This window comes from Oncorhynchus kisutch, linkage group LG12 (assembly GCF_002021735.2).
Source record: "Oncorhynchus kisutch isolate 150728-3 linkage group LG12, Okis_V2, whole genome shotgun sequence".
NCBI classification, from domain to species: domain Eukaryota; kingdom Metazoa; phylum Chordata; class Actinopteri; order Salmoniformes; family Salmonidae; genus Oncorhynchus; species Oncorhynchus kisutch.
This window is the reverse complement of record NC_034185.2, coordinates 17,748,855-17,771,548: the sequence shown is the minus strand read 5'-3', so window position 1 is coordinate 17,771,548 and position 22,694 is coordinate 17,748,855. Positions and strand designations below refer to the sequence as shown.

Genomic DNA, 22,694 nt, shown 5'->3' with positions numbered 1-22,694 from the left:
TGGGGTGTTTTAGATAAGGCTGTGAGTGCATTCCTAGGTTTTCTGTTAATTAGAACTGTCAGCTAAGTGGTGATCGATAATGGTGAGGAGTCAAAAGTTAATTCAGCTGTGTTGTGTGTCCTGTGTATGTGGGTCAGAATGAACTCAGAATGAACTCAGAATGAACTTTTAAAGTTCCCTTTGACCCGGTCGAGAGGAGGAGAATTCATTTTAGGAGCAATGAAATGACGTTATTGTATATAAATTGTTGCTCGTGGTAACGTGGCAGTGCGCTCCGAGAATAAATTATGTTACTTATTATTGATAAGACTGGTCTCTGTCTATTTTATGCAAACAAGAATCTTGCAAATTCTCATGAAATAGATTAAGGGAATTAAATTAAATGAAAACACATTGGTATATTTAAATTACAATAACAATCACTTCTAAAGGCTTCTGTAATCCTGGTTACCTGCGCACATTCACTCTAAAATAATTCCCGCATCCATACACTGCACATGCCATTTGATGAATGGAAAGATGCATATGTTACAAAACACCAAAAAGTTTAATGAATGAAATTTGGTTATTGTCAAATAGGGCTACACTTTTAACCTGAATTGATGTGTCCGCTGCTGTCCTTGCGCGTCTCGGTCTCGGTCACTCATTTCTGCCTTCGCAAAATGTCTTTTTTTTCTGAAGACGATTCACTCATTTTTCAAGAAATGCAGTAATGATAAATAGTATAATAGCCTACAGTTTTCTTGGCATCTTTGCTTTAATTATTGTGTTATAGGCTCATGTTGAAATGGTACGGCATACCCCAACTATTTATTTTCCCGGAGGACTGGACCGCTCCGGCTTACTTTCACCCCTGCTTCCATGAGAAATTCCATAATTTGGTGTTTTGTTGATGGTGGGCGAAAGTGCTGTCTCAGGCACCGCTCCAGAACCCCCCTTAAGTATTCAATTGGGTTGAGATCTGGTGACTGAGACTGCCATGGCATATTAGGTACACATCTAGTATCGGGTTGGAGCCCCTTTGCCTCCAGAACAGCCTGAATTATTCGGGGCATTCAACAAGGTGTCAGAAACATTCCACAGGTATGTTGGCCCATGCTGACGCGATGGCATCACGCAATAATGCTTAATGTTATCCGGGATCCTTGGGACATCCCTAACCCTAACCTTTATCCCTACCCTTACCATTTTAAATGTCAACTTCAATAGGGTAAGGTCCCGGATAGCATGGACTCCAAAATAATGGCCTGCCCAGCATTTTTATACATGAACTTAAGCATGATGGGATGTTAATTGCTAAATTATGGAAGTATGTATGGAAGCACCTGCTTTCAATATACGTTGTATCCCTCATTTACTCAAGTTTTTCCATTATTTTGGCAGTTACCTGTATGTAATAACTTTCCATTTCATTAGAAAATAATCAATTTATCTTAAATAATCAGATAAAAATCTGTAAAATGTGCAGTGTGTAGTGGCATGTCCTGAAATGCTTCCAGATTTCGAGAGCTTGGGACTATAAAGTTCTATCTACAAAAATATATTTCGGAGATAATTGGCTTTAAAGTTCCGAACCCTCAGTGGTTTCAATGGTGTCAGCAATTTGTATAGAGTATTATTTTGAACTTAACCACATTAATTGGGGTATTTAGAGTACTATATAGGTAGAGAGCCTTGTTCTGTTCAATGTTATGTCAATAACTACATTTAGGCAAGTGCAGATAGCACCTTATAGTCCCAAGCTCTCGCATTTCTCCAACGCATAGGCTTAACATGGGCTTAATACGTCATGTACTTCCACTGTATAGACACATGGTCAAGTAGCCTATCCATGTTCTCCACCAAAACTTGATTATGGTAAAGCAATAAAGCTTGGAAATATAATGAATGATATGTATTCATAGCCTAACAGCCTGTAACATTGATGTATGATAATAACTGAAAGGATTCTATGTTCCCTGTAATATACCACAGATAAGGGATTTGATACGTAAAGCTAAAGATACCAATGTCTATTTAGGGGGGGGGGGGGTACATTTTATCCAGGCAGGGACTGAATTACATATTATGTAAGGTCTCACGTGTGCCGTCCAGACATTCGCTCTCAGTGTTATAATTGAATCTCACTTACTACTGACTGGTGATGAGTGATTTCCTCAAACTCATCTAACTCCACTACTCTATCCATCTCCCCACCAGTTAGACGTTACACATATAGGAAAGATGATGTTACATTATGTTGCAGCTTAATAGGAAACTATTTTGTTTGGCACATAATGGTGCACTAGTTACACTGACTTGCATGGCATCACTCACCTAAAAAACTGCAAAACAGATGTTGCAGGATTTATATTTTGCATTAAAGAGGACAGTGAATCCACCTTAATGAAAGTCACAAAACCCCTGTTTCCAGACACAAACCACGTAAATGTGTACTTAAATTGATACATTTTCCTTTGCCAAATGTGACATGCTACAGACGCTGAAACAATCTCTTGTGAAGATAGATAGATGTAATCTACACAGGGCAACATGACATTTTTGAAACTCTGGATCCCCATGGTGGGGGGGGGGGGGGGTTGTTTTAATATCTAAAACAAGTGTTGAACCTCATCCAAATAGGTAGGATTCAGAACAATGTATCCAATGTTGTTTTGGTTTTCCTTGCCCATAAAACCTTACATGGACCTTGATTTTACAAGAACATTTAAACACTTCCCCAAAATAGGTCTGGTTGCTATGTGACAGAGAGCTGCCTCGCTGCCTCATTTACCTATTTATCTCACTGAGCCGTGGATTGGTCTATTGAGGGCCGTATCAAATTCTATATGTAGCATGTCTCCCAATGGAACACACCAATGTCGCTGTTAGCTAGATGGAATGACCGAGCTTGATTCAATGCACCCTGCAGTTTTATTCAGCTGATAAAAATAACTTTAGAAGATACTGGCCGGATGAGTATCCTGTAGATTAACCCCAGATGAATTGCCCAACAGAGAGGTCCTGACCATGATAACCATCTTGGAGCATTAGGAAGCAGAGAGGAGAGGCCCTGACTCAATTGTTAGTAATGAACAGTGGTTTGGTTTCCGCTCCCTGTGCATTAGCAGGGCAAGGAAGACTGTAACCATAGCCACGGTTATGAGCAGATTGCACCTTCGCCCTTCATATTCCGGAAAGACTCAAAATAAATTAACAATAAACTTCCAGTTGTCATGTTACTGTTGTTAGGCTACATGTCAGAATGAAGATTGAAGGTGGACATAATAATGAAAAAGGATGGATAGATGCCATGTTTCAACAAGGAGACCTACCAACTGTCTGAAGTTCCAGCTTTCATGTGTCATTATAGAAACTACTTGATTAATTGAGCTTTAAGTTAGTTTTATTGGAAAGAGTCGACAAGTTGAGTTTATTATTTTCTATATAATGGTTAGTGGTGGTGCAGCTGGAGTTTCTCTCACAGTGAAGGTTTACGGTACATGAATACCATAATTGAAACAAAGACGTGTTGTTCAAGTGGCTCGGTGAGAAAGCCATTGTAAATTACAACGTGACTAAGGTCATACACCCCTGCCCAATAAAGCCGATGACCCTTTGGTGTCAACAGAGCCTATGTTTGTTAAGGCAGTAGAACTCTCACAGGAGTGGATAACTGCTCTTCATTTATATTGCCATGTTTTGACTTGTTTTTATTGGGAACAAATGTTCTCATATGTAATGGCTCTCGATAAATTATTTTGGTTTGAAAAGGCTAACTTGGCCCCTGTGCAGTATCAGTAGTCTCCTTCTTTTGAAAAATTGTTGAGCAAACCAATGGATGCATAATGTTGGACTACCTTTTACACAAAATAATAAAATACCTTCTGAAGGGTTGTGTAGGTTACCTTCTAAATCTAATCTGTTAGTTACTAACTACCTGTCCAAAATTGTAATCAGTAACATAACTTTTGGAATACCCAAACTCAGTAATGTAATCTGTTTACTTTTGAATTACTTTCCCCTTAAGAGGCATTAGATGAAGATTACATTAAATGCATTTGGTGTGTCATCATAGTGGTCTCTGACTTGTGGTCAGACTTGCTCAGGTGTCATTTTGAAAGCAGGAAGGTGTCATAATACATTTTTATGCAAACATACTTCCTGAATTTACAAGTAATCCAAGAAGTAATCATCTAGTTTTTCAAAAGTATTCTTAATCTGATTGCAATATTTTTGCTGGTAATGTAACTGATTACAGGGCAATACTTTGTTTGTAATCAGATGACATATAACTGACTACATGTAATCAGTAACTCCCCAACCCTGCTTAAATGGTTAAAGGCAAAATGGTGATCTCATATTATTTATCTGCAATTTTCTCATTTGCTTCTTAGAAAAGATGACTGCATTGACTAACCAGGCAGAGATTGAGCTCTGCCTCTGCTCTGGTGGGAGTGGTTGAGCTGGACTTCCCCTGCCTGCTTCAGAGTGGGATAGTTCAGCTGTCTGAGAGGCTTGGAAAAGCCTCCTTCAATCTGCTCAGCTGCTAACAACCATGAGTGACTGAGAACACTTGTTAAATATAGTTCTCCACTACACTCAAGAGTTCTACACTCTCCTGCCCAGGAACAACAGGGGAAAAGGCAGGGTCTTGGCTTCTGACAAAGGCTGTATGCACTTACAGTATCTACCCTCCTCTCCATCTATCTCTGGATATCTCTATTTGAAGGGAAAACTGTGGCAAAAAGTGACAGTTGAAGCAACTCTGACCACCTCCTCTTGTCTGCTGGTCTCTCTCTCTCTCTCTCTCACTCACTCACTCACTCACTCACTCACTCACTCACTCACTCACTCATCGCCTCACTGTGACTCTGCTGACCCAAACCCCTGGGTTAGGACAAAGCTTGGGGTTTATCTTCAGACGGCTTTTCATTGCCTCTGTAACTTTGACAGGAGAGAAGAGGAGAAGCAAGGTAGAAGAGAAAAGTAACAGGGGAGAGGATGGATATCTTTTGACAAATCTACCTTTATCATGCTGTCTCTTTTTGACACACACAGTCAAGGTAACTGAAGTGCATTGAGACATTGAGGAGACACTGTTTTTACTGTGGGACTTGATTCTCAGTAACTCAGATATTCACCTTTTAACCTGTCGTCACCTGTGATTTGGAACCATTGAGAACAGGTAAGGAAAAATTCCATTCATAAAGTGGAATGAATTGCTACATTCACTGCTGTACTTCGTGAAAGACTTGTGTCTACTGAGAATGACTTTATAGACAGTAGTTCTCCATAATGAATAAGATGTTACTTAGAATTAAACATACATGCCGTTTCTGTTTCAGTCCATGGTTCAGTGTTGATTCATTCTTGATAACATCCATTAACCCATGTGTGTAGAGGTTGACCCAGTCATGAATGGGTCAGAGTGAGTTGGTAAAGAACATTAGTTTTGTTGCCACTCTCTCTGACGTCCGGTCCAGGCTCAACTCAGAAAATGGTACATTAGGAGGTTCATTGATTATATCTTTTACCAGAAGAAACCTTTAGCTCCCTCTCTCTCTCTCTAGATTTTCAGCAGAATGGTGATTTCAATCTTTTATGATCAAAAAAACGATGGCATGCTGGTTTTTGGCCCACGGGCCACCTGTTGCCGACCACTGCAATGGTTGTTCAACTTTCTCAGGACCGTGAAAATCTTTGAAACATGTCAAACGTGTTCAAGTTGAATAACAGTCGAACTAAGAACAAGTTGAACAAGTTAAATTGAAGTAATTCGTGTTCACGAATATCTCTCCTTCTTAACCTAAGGAGACATACAGTACATTAGGGAACTCTTCACGCCCCTGATAACTCCTTTGTCCCACCTCCCACACATGCGGTGACCTCACCCATTACTACCAGCATGTCCAGAGATACAACCTCCCTCATCATCACCCAGTGCCTGGGCTTACCTCCGCTGTACCCGCACCCCACCATACCCCTGTCTGCGCATTATGCCCTGAATATATTCTACCATGCCCAGAAACCTGCTCCTCTTATTCTCTGTCCCCAACGCTCTAGGCGACCAGTTTTGATAGCCTTTAGCCGCACCCTCATACTACTCCTTCTCTGTTCCGCGGGTGATGTGGAGGTAAACCCAGGCCCTGCATGTCCCCAGGCACCCTCATTTGTTGACTTCTGTGATCGAAAAAGCCTTGGTTTCATGCATGTCAACATCAGAAGCCTCCTCCCTAAGTTTGTTTTACTCACTGCTTTAGCACACTCTGCTAACCCTGATGTCCTTGCTGTGTCTGAATCCTGGCTCAGGAAGGCCACCAAAAATTCAGAGATTTCCATACCCAACTATAACATCTTCCGTCAAGATAGAACTGCCAAAGGGGGCGGAGTTGCAGTTTACTGCAGAGATAGCCTGCAAAGTAATGTCATACTTTCCAGGTCCATACCCAAACAGTTCGAACTACTAATTTTGAAAATTACTCTCTCCAGAAATAAGTCTCTCACAGTTGCCGCCTGCTACCGACCCCCCTCAGCTCCCAGCTGTGCCCTGGACACCATTTGTGAATTGATCGCCCCCCATCTAGCTTCAGAGTTTGTTCTGTTAGGTGACCTAAACTGGGATATGCTTAACACCTCGCCAGTCCTACAATCTAAGCTAGATGCCCTCAATCTCACACAAATCATCAAGGAACCCACCAGGTACAACCCTAACTCTGTAAACAAGGGCACCCTCATAGACGTCATCCTGACCAACTGGCCCTCCAAATACACCTCCGCTGTCTTCAACCAGGATCTCAGCGATCACTGCCTCATTGCCTGTATCCGCTACGGAGCCGCAGTCAAACGACCACCCCTCATCACTGTCAAACGCTCCCTAAAACACTTCTGTGAGCAGGCCTTTCTAATCGACCTGGCCCGGGTATCCTGGAAGGACATTGACCTCATCCCGTCAGTTGAGGATGCCTGGTCATTCTTTAAAAGTAACTTCCTCACCATTTTAGATAAGCATGCTCCGTTCAAAAAATGCAGAACTAAGAACAGATACAGCCCTTGGTTCACCCCAGACCTGACTGCCCTCGACCAGCACAAAAACATCCTGTGGCGGACTGCAATAGCATCGAATAGTCCCCGTGATATGCAACTGTTCAGGGAAGTCCGGAACCAATACACGCAGTCAGTCAGGAAAGCTAAGGCCAGCTTCTTCAGGCAGAAGTTTGCATCCTGTAGCTCCAACTCCAAAAAGTTCTGGGACACTGTGAAGTCCATGGAGAACAAGAGCACCTCCTCCCAGCTGCCCACTGCACTGAGGCTAGGTAACACGGTCACCACTGATAAATCCATGATTATCGAAAACTTCAAAAAGCATTTCTCAACGGCTGGCCATGCCTTCCGCCTGACTACTTCAACCTCGGCCAACAGCTCCGCCCCCCCCGCAGCTCCTTGCCCAAGCCTCTCCAGGTTCTCCTTTAACAAAATCCAGATAGCAGATGTTCTGAAAGAGCTGTAAAACCTGGACCCGTACAAATCAGCTGGGCTTGACAATCTGGACCCGATATTTCTGAAACTATCTGCCACCATTGTCGCAACCCCTATTACCAGCCTGTTCAACCTCTCTTTCATATCGTCTGAGATCCCCAAGGATTGGAAAGCTGCCGCAGTCATCCCCCTCTTCAAAGGGGGAGACACCCTGGACCCAAACTGTTACAGACCTATATCCATCCTGCCCTGCCTATCTAAGGTCTTCGAAAGCCAAGTCAACAAACAGGTCACTGACCATCTCGAATCCCACTGCACCTTCTCCGCTGTGCAATCTGGTTTCCGAGCCGGTCATGGGTGCACCTCAGCCACACTCAAGGTACTCAACGATATCATAACCGCCATTGATAAAAGACAGTACTGTGCAGCCGTCTTCATCGACCTTGCCAAGGCTTTCGACTCTGTCAATCACCATATTCTTATCGGCAGACTCAGGAGCCTCGGTTTTTCGGCTGACTGCCTTGCCTGGTTCACCAATTACTTTGCAGACAGAGTTCAGTGCGTCAAATCGGAGGGCATGCTGTCTGGTCCTCTGGCAGTCTCTATGGGGGTGCCACAGGGTTCAATTCTCGGGCCGACTCTTTTCTCTGTGTATATCAATGATGTTGCTCTTGCTGCGGGCGATTCCCTGATCCACCTCTACGCAGACGACACCATTCTATATACCTTCGGCCCGTCTTTGGACACTGTGCTATCTAACCTCCAAACAAGCTTCAATGCCATACAACACTCCTTCCGTGGCCTCCAACTGCTCTTAAACGCTAGTAAAACCAAATGCATGCTTTTCAACCGGTCGCTACCTGCACCCGCATGCCCGACTAGCATCACCACCCTGGATGGTTCCGACCTAGAATATGTGGACGTCTATAAGTACCTAGGTGTCTGGCTAGACTGCAAACTCTCCTTCCAGACTCATATCTAACATCTCCAATCGAAAATCAAATCAAGAGTCGGCTTTCTATTCCGCAACAAAGCCTCCTTCACTCACGCCGCCAAGCTTACCCTAGTAAAACTGACTATCCTACCGATCCTCGACTTCGGCGATGTCATCTACAAAATGGCTTCCAACACTCTACTCAGCAAACTGGATGCAGTCTATCACAGTGCCATCCGTTTCGTCACTAAAGCACCTTATACCACCCACCACTGCGACTTGTATGCTCTAGTCGGCTGGCCCTCGCTACATATTCGTCGCCAGACCCACTGGCTCCAGGTCATCTACAAGTCCATGCTAGGTAAAGCTCCGCCTTATCTCAGCTCACTGGTCACGATGGCAACACCCATCCGTAGCACGCGCTCCAGCAGGTGTATCTCACTGATCATCCCTAAAGCCAACACCTCATTTGGCCGCCTTTTGTTCCAGTACTCTGCTGCCTGTGACTGGAACGAATTGCAAAAATCGCTGAAGTTGGAGACTTTTATCTCCCTCACCAACTTCAAACATCAGCTATCTGAGCAGCTAACCGATCGCTGCAGCTGTACATAGTCTATTGGTAAATAGCCCACCCTTTTTCACCTACCTCATCCCCATACTGTTTTTATTTATTTACTTTTCTGCTCTTTTGCACACCAATATCTCTACCTGTACATGACCATCTGATCATTCATCACTCCAGTGTTAATCTGCAAAATTGTAATTATTTGCCTACCTCCTCATGCCTTTTGCACACATTGTATATAGACTCCCCCTTTGGTTTCTACTGTGTTATTGACTTGTTAATTGTTTACTCCATGTGTAACTCTTTGTTGTCTGCTCACACTGCTATGCTTTATCTTGGCCAGGTCGCAGTTGCAAATGAGAACTTGTTCTCAACTAGCCTACCTGGTTAAATAAAGGTGAAATAAAATGTGTTTTTTTTAAATTACATGGACAGATAATATCTTGTCTCTCCACTTAGACGTTTTCCCAGGTGAAAACAATAGCTGTACCCAAAGGGCTTTATTCTGATAAGCGCTTCCATGAGAGCCCCCCCTGTTTGAAGGCACAAAGTGAACAGTGGAGCTGCCTCACCCCTTCTGTTACTCCAGTGGCAGCCAGTGGTCCCATGTGGCTCAGTCGGTCACGCATGGCGCTTGCAACGCCAAGGGTTGTGGGTTTGATTCCCAGCACCACGCATACGTACAATGTATGCACACATGACTGTAAGTCGCTTTGGATAAAAGCATCTGTTAAATGGCATATACTGTATGATGTGGGCTCTGCCAGCCTGTGGTACCATTCATCCCTAGGCGTTCTAAGGAGCGTTTCATTAATAACTTTTTCCACTGATTTTATTGTAAGTTATTTTGAATCAGATCTAAAGAGTCCATGCGGATTAGAGAGGGCTTCAGTGGCTTTGCTTCATCACATCATTGTCATCGGTGATAGGAACTCCACACAGAAATCCTGTGTGTTATGTGGGGGATGAACAAGGGGTTTAAAATGTCTGTCATTTGTAATAGACAGCTCATAGGTCAGTTTGTTTTGAAATATTTTTGACAGTGCCAATAGAGTTCAGAATAACTAAAGACATAGTGAGGTCCTGTTGCATATAAATGCCAATTTCTGAGAGGGCAATTTACAAGGATCTAATTTTTTTGGTAATTTATAAGGATATTATTCTGGACAATTTTACACGTCCTCCTTAAACTCCATTAACAAGCTGGAATGATTTTAATGGAGTGTACCTTCTTGGACAGATTACTGACACATTGGGTAGTTAACGGGTATTATGTATGAACACTCGGGAACCCAGGGGCTCTCGAGTGGTGCAGCAGTCTAAGGCACTGTATCTCAGTGCTATAGGCGTCACTACAGACCCTGGTTAGATTCCAGGCTGTATCACAACTGGCCGTGATTGGGAGTCCCATAGGGCGGCGCACAATTGGCCCAGCGTCGTTAAGGTTTGGCCGGGGTAGGCCGTCATTGTAAATATGAATTTTTTCTTAACTGACTTGCCTAGTTAAATAAAGGTTAAGTAAAATGACTGCCTGTGGATGTCTCTCCTCTACTCCAGTCTGTCTAGAACTCAGATTGTCATTCTGCATTCCCTTGTGGTCTTGTAACTTTCTCTGGCAGCACTTGTCTCTAAATCATCTGATTTACTGTGTGTCAGTGGCATCACTTCACTGGCAGCCAAAGCCCAAGTGATAAGACAGTGAACCATGAGATCACTTAACTAATTTAGCTCAGCAATCTTCCAGTGATGGAAACAGCAGTGCAGGTCCTCATGTTTGGTTTCATAACAACAGCACCTCTGTTCTCATGACAACAAAATAAGGGACTAGAGAGAGATGGATTACATTTGCCTTCTTACCAGATAGGATATCACAATGAAATATTAATATTATCCCTGTCTGTCAGAGACCAGTGAAATAATACTATATTATCTCTGTCTGCCATAGATCAGTATGTGCACTTCCTTAAAAAAAAAAAGTATCTCAAGAATGTTGAATGGAGATGACTGATGTGATCGTTTGAGTGAATAACCCAATGTCAGCAAAATGCTGTGGGTGATTTTACATCCCTCAAGAGTGTGCCTCATAGAAAATGATCAAGGGAAGCAATGCACTGCCACCATGCTATTTAACGTTCCATATCAAATCATCCAGCTTGCCTACACACTGAAGAATGGAAGCTGAGGTACATGGGATAGACAGCAGGACCAAGACATGCACAAATACACACACACGTGCACACACACACAGACACGCACATACACAGAGCGATTTAGAGCGTCTCTGGATTCTTCACTCATTATCAGCTCGAACAGCTGCATCTGAAGCAACACAGAATCATTTCCAGGCCTTGCTATTGGACTGCTCCTAACAAAGGGAATGAAAGTCCTTGAAATTATAGCAGGTCAGCTGATCCAATTCAGCTTTGTAAGAGCCGCTGTACGATGTGTATTTTCACCCAAATGAGGGACCATTTGAAATTTGTGTTCGGAATATAACACATCTTTCAACTCACCTTTACTAATATAAAGACTTATTAGCATGTTATTTAGAAAAAATATTATATTTACTGTAAGATAAGTCTAATCGTCCTACAGACAATTTTGTGAGCTGTCTTTTTTTTTTCTCTTGCAAGAATTTAGTCCTCACCCTATTTGTCCTGACTTTTAGAGGTTATGACAGTATGTGTTTTCTGGGAAACTGATGACAACCAAATAGTTGAGTGTTTCATGCTTAGGGAGAAAATAGGCTGTAAATACCAAAATAATAAAACACACAGTCAGCATCAATCCCCCTGCTCACACACTTTCTTCTCTCCCCCTTTCTCCTTCCTTCACTCTCCCTCGTAGATGTCTCTTCGTCTCTCGCTTTGAGGGAAGTGACTTCATCTTCATTCCACTAGAAAGGCATTTGAGACTGGCCAGCTTGACAGAGGACTGCAGCTGGCCACTGATGTCAGTTTGCTAGACCCATAGCCACGTATTAGACATGAGCACATAGGCTTGCGAAGATAGATACAAACATGCCATACATTTTGCTCATTCATTTTCATTGCTGTTTGACTGGGAATTGAATTGGATTGTGAGAGGAGAGGCATGATGATGTTAGGGGAAGTCAAGTCATGGTCAATCTGATTCCTGCTAAAACCCCTGACCTGGCTTCTTGTTGTTTAGAACTTACAACTTGGTCAAGAGTCTGATTTCTAATTTTATACCAGCCTTTCCATGAACCCTGCTGCTCACTCATTGTCGGACTTCACATACCCTTGTAAGGTGGCAAATAATTATGTCATGTAATGTTGCCAAAGGATGTGAATCATCAACTCAAATATACCGCTCTACGAATCACAGAAGTCTCTTCTGTGACTCAGACTACCAGATAGCCTTACAATTTGAAGGAGCACTATCTTGATAACCCTGACATTTCAGGAACCATTTAATCTTCCCCTTTGCTTTTCTGATAAGAGTAAGAATACATTCTGTCCAACTCCAATGTTGGAAGCCCTACAGATGATTGTAGAGGTGTACTATATGTATGAGTGTATGTGGGGGTCCAACACTAGCAGGTGGGTTCTGCATGGGCCAGGGGGGAAGTGAGATTATGATCTGAAATACTACAGATTGGAACCTGACCAGGACCCAGTGATATTCTATTCCCAGTCCACTGTATACATCAGCACTTAATGCAGTAAGCGCTCAATATTAATAGCAGACTATATCTTTGTACAGTGTAGTGTGTTGAGGTCTGCGGAGTTACATTTACACAGTGGTAAGCTGTCCCCAGAGGTTTAGTAAAATGTATATCAGTGGTCTGGACATTTTTATTTGGTGTGATACCACATAACAAACCATAGCATTACTAACTGATACAGCACATGGCGTTGTGGAATATGTAACTTAACCAGATGCATATAACCAGATTACAATGTTGTTCTATTTACACAGTCTATAACTTTGTCTGTCTGAACCCATGGAGACAGTTTTCCTTCTTGTACAGAGTTTCACAGACTTTTGTTTAACCACCCTGGTCTGGACCCTCAGTCACCCGTGACCCCACCTGACCTTTGGTCACAAGGTTGTCTTGGTCCTGGGATGGTAGGAGACTTCAGGAAGTGACTGCTTTCCACTGCATTTACAGAGAGTTGTGACATCAAAAAGACAGAGTGACCTCCTCTTGAACCTATAAACTCTCAGTGATATGCGTCTCACAGAGGGAGACTGAATAATAATATGCTGTAGCTAATCAGTCTACCCCAGAGGTGACCAGGGTTTTAAATGTACAGAATCTCTGCACAGAGTCCTGGGGGTTCCATTCGAGCTGTGTTCTCATTAGAAGTGACTTATCGTAACTTTGTTTGGATTGTTCCCTCCCCCCAACCCCAGCTGGCAGTGGTACTTACTGACAGTGGCAGCTGAACTCATGAATACAACATGGTGCAAAGCAGACACCCAGAGAGAGCTCACTCAATCATCTGATAAACGAAGTGCAAAGCTGTGTGAAGTTCTGATGTTGAACACAGCTCTCTGTACTGTGTACCCCATACAGGGTTGTCAAGACGATCACAACATAATATTTAGCTTTTGGAAATGGGGTGAAATGTACTCAGCATATTATCACCATTATTATTCTCAGATGAGTATAGCTATGGCAAGTGTATGGTCAGTTACTCCTCTAACTTTGGTTACGCTGTTTTTTCTCCCCTTCACTCCGAGTTACTGTACAGCAGCAGGATTGGATTTTAGGTCTTCAAAATAAAGTCTCTCCACAATCAATGTACCTCTTCCAATATTTAGTCACATTGGGAATCTTCAGTCACATGCATAGCTGAATATAATTCAATTTCAAAGGCATTTTTTGAATAGCTACAAATTCAAGTGGGGAGGATTTGGACAGCTGCCAGCACCTGTTTGTCATGCCTACTCCCGCTCCCCCTACTAACCACCGTCCAGGGACCATCATTACGTGCACCTGCTCCCCATCATTAAGCACACCTGGACTTGGGACGAACTGAAAGCAGTTATATCCTACCAACGGGACATTAAAAACTGTAATATCTTATGTTTCACCGAGTCGTGGCTGAACGGCGACATTAAGAACATACAGCTGGCGGGTTATAAACTCCATCGATAGGACAGAACAGCAGCCTCTGTTAAGACATGGGGCAGGGGCCTATGCATATATGTAAACAACAGCTGGTGCACAACATCTAAGGAAGTCTCGAGGTTTTGCTCGCCTGAGGTAGAGTATCTCATGATAAGCTGTAGACCACACTATCTACCAAGAGAGTTTTCATCTGTATTTTTTTAAGCTGTTTACATACCACCACAGACTGAGGCTAGCACTAAGACAACAATTAATGAGCTATATTCCGCCATAAGCAAAAAGAAAATGCTCACCCAGAGGCGGTGCTCCTAGTAGCCGGGGACATTAATGCAGAGAAACTTAAATCCGTTTTACCAAATGTCTACCAGCATGTTAAGTATGCAACCAGAGTGAAAAAAACTCTGGATCACTTTTACTCCACACACATTGACGCATACAAAGCTCTCCCTCGCCCTCCATTTGGCAAATCTGACCATAATTCTATCCTCCTGATTCCTGCTTACAAGCTAAAATTAAATCAGGAAGCACCAGTGACTCAGTCTATAAAAAAGTGGTCAGATGAAGCAGATGCTAAACTACAGGACTGCTTTGCTAGCACAGACTAGAATATGTTCCGGGATTCTTCCGATGGCATTGAGGAGTACACCACATCAGTCACTGGCTTTATCAACAAGTGCATCAAGGACATCGTCCCCACAGTGACTGTACATACATACCCCAACCAGAAGCCATGGATTACAGACAACATTCGCACTGAGCTAAAGGGTAGAGCTGCCGCTTTCAAGGAGAAGAACTCTAACCCAGAAGCTTATAAGAAATCCTGCTATGCCCTATGACGAACCATCAAACAGGCAAAGCATCAATACAGGACTAAGATCGAATCGTACTCCACCGGCTCTGACGCTTGTTGGATGTGGCAGGGCTTGCAAGCTATTATAGACTACAAAAGGGAAGCACAGCCGAGAGCTGCCCAGGGACACAAGCCTACCAGACGAGCTAAATAAGTTCTATGCTCGCTTCGAAGCAAGTAACACTGAAACATGCCGGAGAGCATCAGCTGTTCCACGCTCTCCGCAGCCGATGTGAGTAAGACCTTCAAACAAAGTCAACATTCACAAGGTTGCAGGGCCAGACGGATTACCAGGACGTGTACTCCGAGCATACGCTGACCAACTGGCAAGTGTCTTCACTGACATTTTCAACCTCTCCCTGTCTGAGTCTGTAATACCAATACCATGTTTCAAGCAGACCACCATAGTTCCTGTTCCCAAGAACACTAAAGTAACCTGCCTAAATGACTACCAACCCGTAGCACTCACGTCTATAGCCATGAAATGCTTTCTAAATCTGGTCATGCTCACAACACCATTATCCCAGAAACCCTAGACCCACTCCAATTTGCATACCGCCCCAACCCTCCACACTGACCTTTCACACCTGGACAAAAGGAACACCTATGTGAGAATGCTATTCATTGACTACAGCTCAGCGTTCAACACCACAGTGCCCTCAAAGCTCATCACTAAGCTAAGGACCCTGGGACTAAACACATCCCTCTGCAAATGGATCCTGGACTTCCCGACGGGCCGCCCCCAGGTTGTAAGGGTAGGTAACAACATATCCGCTACGCTGATCCTCAACACGGGGGCCCCTCAGGGGTGTGTGCTCAGTTCCCTCCTCTACTCCCTGTTCACTCATGACTGCACGGCCAGGCACGAATCCAACACCATCATTAAGTTTACTGATGACACAACAGTGGTAGGTCTGATCAACGACAACGATGAAACAGCCTATAGGGAGGAGGTCAGAGACCAGACCGTGTGGTGCAAGGACATCAACCTCTCCCTCAACGTGATCAAGACAAAGGAGATGATTGTGGACTACAGGAAAAGGAGGACCGTCCCCATTCTCATCGACAGGGCTGTAGTGGAGCAGGTTGAGAGCTTCAAGTTCCTTGGTGTCCACATCCCCAACAAACTAATATGGTCCAAGCACACCAAGACAAGCGTGAAGAGGGCACGACAAAACCTATTCCCCATCGGGAGACTGAAAAGATTTGTCATGGGTCCTCAGATCCTCAAAAGGTTTTAAAGCTGCACCATTGAGGGCATCCTTATGTGTTGCATCACTCCCTGGTATGGCAACTGCTTGGCCTTTGACCGCAAGGCACTACAGAGGGTAGTGCATACGGCCCAGTACATCACCGAGGCCAAGCTTCCTGCCATCCAGGACCTCTATACCAGGCGGTGTCAGAGGAAGGCCCTAAAAATTGTCAATGACTCCAGCCACCCTAGTCAGACTGTTCTCTCTGCTACCGCATGGCAAGCGGTACCAGAGAGCCAAGTCTAGGTCCAAGAGGCTCCTAAATAGCTTCTACCCACAAGCCATAAGACTCCTGAACGGCTAATGAAATGGCTACCCAGACTATTTGCATTGCCACCTTCAAAAAAACTCAGCTTCTGCACCTGCTTCCTAAATCAAGTGTGTACGTTACACTGTTAGTACCTAGTTTTACATGGACTAAGTTGGCTGGTCTGGGTGACCGTCCACATGTAGCCATGATTGCACCAGACACTGCATCAAATCTTACACTGTAACAATACCACAGAGGAGGCTGGTGGAAGGAGCTGTAGGAGGACGGGCTCAATGTAATGGCTGGAATGGAAAAAATGGTAGTTTCCATATATTCGATATAGTGCAATTTATTCCATTGCAGCCATTACAATGAGCCTGTCCTCCTATAGCTCCTCCTGACCAGCCTCCTCTATAATACAGGAACAAAATTAGCCAAAGCATAGATTTCAAATGAGTTGTCTGACAACAGGACTGCCTTCAACCAAACCGCCAACTGCCTTGGCCCACACCGCCAGTTTCCCAGATTAGCTGCACTGTCCACATGCCCATGGAGGAGTGCGAGTGCGAGAGAAGCCCGGAAGTGCTATCATCATCCACCATTTGTTTCTATGAATAGCAGGGGTCTTTGAATATTAGACGATGTAGCATAAATTTTGAAAAATGTGTGCAGAGAATCATAGGAGCGAATTAGTGAGTTAGCAATTGTGTGATCATATGAGCACTGCAACCCAGTCTGACAAGCAGCAGCAAAGATTTATTTACAATTGGTGCGCTGGTGTGTGTGAGACCTACAGCTGTGGAGTAGAAGTATTGTCGTCTGTTTAGAATGCTGATGGCTTATAAAGTGATAGTCTTTTGGAGTTTCTCCTTCTGGGTCCCACTGCATAAGTGGAGGGATGGGGTCCACTATAAATACTTACAGAAAACTTCACCAGCAGACAGCTGTGCATGCCGCCCAGCCCAAGGTCCAGCTCACAAATAGGGGTCTTGCCCTTACTTACCTCCCTCTTTTCATGGGCAGAGAATTCACATACAAATGTAGGATCTTAATTTGAGCCAGTTTGCTACAGCAGGAAAATAATCCTGCAATTATTATGTGGATTATAAGTCATGGACATTTTTGTAGGGGTTAAGGGGAAATCAAGTCTGAAATTTCAAAGTGAAAATGACAAAAATGCCTTTTTAAACCTCAAATACACCACAAGTTTAAAATATAAGTTTTAATGAAACAGGATGATAAAATTAAGATCCTACATCTGTAGGTCGCATGCCAAATGGCACCCTATTACCAATGGGCCCTGGTCAAAAGTTGTACACTATGTAGGGAATAGGGTGCCATTTGGGACAGACATAATGGTACGCTGTACCATGAGCGTAAGTGTAAATTGGGGACACCAGCCTGGCATGATCACATCCCTATAAGTGGAATACAAGTTGTGACCAACAGCAAATAGTAGTTTTATTTTCTGTTTTAACTTCACTGTTATTGAAGGATGGGCATGAGACAGAGGAGAACATGTACGTTGTAGTGGGTGACTTCATATGGTCTGAAGCAACTTCTGAATAACATCGTAAATATTACCACCCTTTCCCCAGAGCCTGTTCAAGATATTCGATAGAGAACCTTTAGGTAAACACCCCAATGCAATATTCTACCTGCTGTCACCCACAGCTTGTCTTAGCTTTATTTTCTTTCCACATTTCTTCATTTTGGTTCAAATCAAACTGACGCTCCATGACTGTACCTGCGAGAACGCTTGGCATCTCCCCTGAAACAACGACTATTAACGCCCAGCTCTAAAGTAGCTGCTACTATTTTGCTGACAAGATTCTCTCAGTCTGAGTCACACACTTCTTTCATCCGAGACCGTGTGAACTTGGGGCACTTTGGCCCCATTCAGAAGAATTGGCCTAATTGTGTTCTTTCCCTGAGCATCCTCACCGCAGATTATGGATCCCCTGTGTCTGTGTCTGCTGTCTGGGCTATTGTGTTGATGATGTGTCATCATCATCATCATCATCATCCCTGGCATTGTCCCAAAGCACGACTCCCGATATGAGAGTTGATTATTTTGATTCAAACAACTTTTCATCTATTTATCTTCCATATTCAATCAAAAACGCCCAACTGTTATGAGTATATTGCGTGATCCACCTCTGATACATAGAGATAATGATGCTTCTGAAGCTGACTCATTCCTTAGACTCTAAATACAGAGACACAACAAACACACTGGTCGGATCAATGTCCAAACAAGGCCAGCCAAGCCAGGCCCACTGTAGCCTAGCTCCCTGGTGTGAGATGATGGAAAGCCTGTCTCTGGCTCTCTAGATTGTAGGACAATGGAAACAATGGATCTGACTTGGCTGGCACAGTTGGGGGCCAAGAGCGCTTGGCCAGGAAATGTCCTCGTTTCTCTTTTATTATAAGTGCAGAGTGCAGAGTGTCCAAGCAGCAGTAAAGGCATTAACTAACCCACTACATATACTGTAGTTACAATTACAGTAACCTTGTCCCCAGGCTAATTGAGCATAGCGGGGAGGTGTCTGGTGAAAGAGATTAGAGTTACACATGAATACTGTAAAGTCATGGCAGTCCTGTATTGGTGTGGGTTTATATAGCCTACCATTCAAGGTCACTTGTTTTTTGATGCATTAACATCACACTGAATATATTATTTTATCCAGGTTAGAAGAATGATATTTGATAGTTGATATTATAGCTACTTGCCTCATAATATTCATTTGGTTCCAGATGTTATTAAAAGTCCCCATGAGAACATTCTTCTAGACCATTCTCACTCACTAGGTTGGGTCCCACACCTAATCACAATCAATAACAGCAATTTAAGAGAGGGCCCTCTTTCCATTTACTGTAACCAGCATTCTCACCTACTGAGCACTAACCAACACTGGACGCCCATGGACGATGAAAAGTAGTTGAAATTTGGTCAGTCCACCCTGGTCTTGATGTTAACATTCACAGACGGACCGGTCTGGGACCAAAACTAAACCTATCATAGACTTAAGTTTCACATGTTTGGATAGCAAAGTACAGTACAGTGAGTAGACCACAGTAGGGTACAATACAGTACAGCACAGCACAGTGATAGAGCACAGTGCAGTAACGAAAAGTAGAGTATAGTACAGTCTATTGTACTGTACTAAACTCTACTGTACTGAACAATAATCTACTGTACTAAACTATACTGTACTGTTCTGAACTATACTGTTCTCTGCTCTGATGTCAAAACTTGCGAAACTTAAGGAGAATGACACTAATATGCATAATTATGCATTTCATGTGTAGTACAGATCAGGGCCCCATGATGTAATTCCGTTACCATAATTCCATTCCCGGGTGTAAATCCACTTCACTTACTGTAATTCAATAACCATAAGAGATTTTTTCAAACTCAAGGTGTCAATGTCATAGCTGACACCCCATTCTTTCTGCAGACATCTTTGAATCTTGAATCTGAGCAGATATTTAAGTCTTTGGAAAACGTGGTCGCATAAAACTCTGAGGGAGATTTTACTATAATTCCGTCATCAAAGTTTGCTCTGCACAGTTCTTCCACTAAATTAGTTTTTGTAAAATTCTGTGGAAATTGATTGAAAGTAGTCCTTGTGCATAGAGTTATATGGTTTGTTAAAATTTGATAAATGGTTTTTGCTTGGCATACATTTTAAAGTAAAAAAAAAAGAGACCAAGTGCAATTCCCTGTCGTCCCTGTCGTCCGTTTTCCCCCTGAAGGTGAGAATGCGGTCCAGGAGCAGCACAGCCATGGAGGGCCCAGATGACAGACAGATAAACCGGGTTACCCAGCCCACCAAAGCCTTCACCAAAGAGGAGGAGGAGAACACACTAGAGAAACAGAAAGAGGGGAAGATCCAGACAGTGGAGCCTGGAAAGGTGAAAAGGCCCCAGAGAACCCCAGAGAGCAGCAGAGGACAACAGAATGCAGCATGGGTGACGGACCTCTCTAAGGAGGACTTTCTCCATCTGCTGGGGGTCATGGAGGGGGAGGTGCAGGTGAGAGATTCGCCACTAACACTGTGCTGCTGTGTGCTAGCTACTGTAACTTCTAACATTACTGTGTCCCAAATGGCGCTCTACTCCCTTGACAGTGCTCTGGTAAAAAAAAATTAACGTAAAAAAAAAAGTAGTGCACTATATAGGGAATAGGGAATAGGAATGCAATTTGGAATGCAATCAGAGTTTCTTCACACTGTGCTGCTGTGTGCTAACTGCTAACATTGTGGTCAGTGGTTTTGGTTATATTTGACAGGTGGTAACATCTCAGTGTCAGGCTTGACATGTTAGTGTAACCAGGAGTCATCCTACTGACTCACTGCTGGGGAGTCAACCTCAGTGTCAGCGGCCATGAACTCTGGTCCCTTCCAACCCTGCCCCCCACTGCAGATCCCGATGAGCAAGAAGCAGAGACCACTAGGGGCTGTCCAGTGTTAAGCCTGCTACTTAAAGAGTTCCATTTAGAGTTCCACTTCTAAACAAACCTCCAGGGAGAGAGGGCTGCTGCTGCTGTCAGTTCTATCCTCAACCCTCGCTCCATCCAGCTGATTTGTTTAGGTGTGTTGATGACTTTCTAAAGTTGCAACTTGGGGTAAACAACATGCCCTCCTACTACACCGTATGTTGAAATGTAACCCTGAACATGTTGAAATCCAACCCTGAACATGTTGAAATCCAACATGCTCTGAATGTCTGATCAACACTGAAGAATGGTTCATACTATCAAAATGACTAATGATAGTACAGTGGTGTGACGATAAAGAAGGGTATTGTTGTAGAACTGGCACATTATATAGTGAACTACTTTTGGGCTCTGGTCAAAAGTTGTGCACTACATAGGGAATAGGGTGCCATTTGAGAAACAGCCTGTGTTATGAAAATTGCATTTGAATGAAAGGAGACACTCAGGGGTCTGACTAGAACAGCGCCACCCTGTGGGGAGAGTTAAGATCATAGTGCTGGAAAAAACACAATAAAATCGACTGTTTATTTTCAATAGTTGCCCCACCCTGTGGTCATGTCAATATGATGATCATACTTCCAAATAATTGTATATGGTTTCTCCTGGATATTCTCCAACCATTCTGACAGCTCATGAACCACTTAAAAAACAAAAACCTCATTCTCTAATCACAATAACAAAGCCACATCTGTCAGTTTGAAGTGGTTTTATTGTCATCTAGAATAAAGAATATCAAAGTAAAAAGAAGGTTATTGTCTTTGTCTCTCTGTTTAAATGGTTCTTAGGTGACCTAACGTGTCCCCCTGCTCCTCGTGTCTGTAGGCCAGAGAGGATATCATCCACATGCTGAAGTCAGAGCGTACCCAACCCGAAGCCCTGGAGGCCCATTACGGCTCAGCTGCCCCAATCAAACCCCTCCAGGCCCTGCAGAGAGACAGCCTACTGACCAACAACACTTCAACGCTAGGGGACGACGTCTACCAGATGCCCATGCAAGAGGTAAGACAGTGCCAAGATAGAAATGTATATAAAAATGAATATAGATTAAATGTAGCTAGCCATTAGCTGTGCTAATAAACAAGTCAATGTTTAATATATTGGATAGATACCAGTGTATGAATGAGTCAGACAAATGGCTCCCTATTCCACTTCTAAACAATTATGGGCCCAGGTATGGGCACTGGTCAGAAGTAGTGCATTAATTTGGTATTAGGGTGCCATTTGGGACGAAACCATGGTGGTTGTCATTGAAGACCCTCTAATATGTTGATCAGTTGGACCGGCTGGAGGACAAGCATCGCGAGACTTATAGGCGTATGCTGGAGCAGCTGCTGCTAGCTGAGAAGTGTCACCGCCGCACAGTTAACGAGCTGGACAATGAGAAACGCAAACACACCGACTTCATGAACAAGAGTGATGACTTCACCAACCTACTGGAACAGGAGAGGGAGAGGTGAGGGGAAGTGTGTGTGAGTGAGATTTGCCTGTTCCTATCTCATTCCATGCGCGTACGTACATCATGTTTACTACAGAATTAGTTGTGTGTCACGGGGATGTTGAGAAACAGGACATGATGAGGGATGAAAGAGAAATCAATCTCGGCCATGGTGGGAGAGGGTTGGCGTCACTATCACACCGTCACACACCGTCACACACCACAGCCCTCTGCTCTGATGCCATGCTACAGCTCTTGTCTGCCACACACACACACACACGTTTGTTTTCCTATCCTTGTGGGGACCAAACATTTGATTCCCATTCCAAATTCTATTTTCCCTAACC

At 43.6% G+C, this 22,694-nt stretch overlaps 1 protein-coding gene across 2 annotated transcripts in view; it reads left to right on the top strand.

Moving 5' to 3' along the window:
• Window positions 1–4,594: 4,594 nt before the first annotated feature.
• Window positions 4,595–22,694, top strand: part of LOC109900625 (filamin-A-interacting protein 1) — a 32,904-nt gene continuing 14,804 nt past the window's right edge. Inside the window, exons 1-4 of one of the 2 annotated variants that reach the window (XM_031837009.1) lie at window positions 4,595–5,167; window positions 20,171–20,449; window positions 21,735–21,911; window positions 22,187–22,365. In XM_031837009.1, the coding sequence (XP_031692869.1) occupies window positions 20,177–20,449; window positions 21,735–21,911; window positions 22,187–22,365 (629 nt within the window). In that variant the 5' untranslated portion in view covers window positions 4,595–5,167; window positions 20,171–20,176. The remainder of the gene's footprint in view (window positions 5,168–20,170; window positions 20,450–21,734; window positions 21,912–22,186; window positions 22,366–22,694) is intronic. The other variant, XM_020496327.2, reaches the window with a different exon arrangement.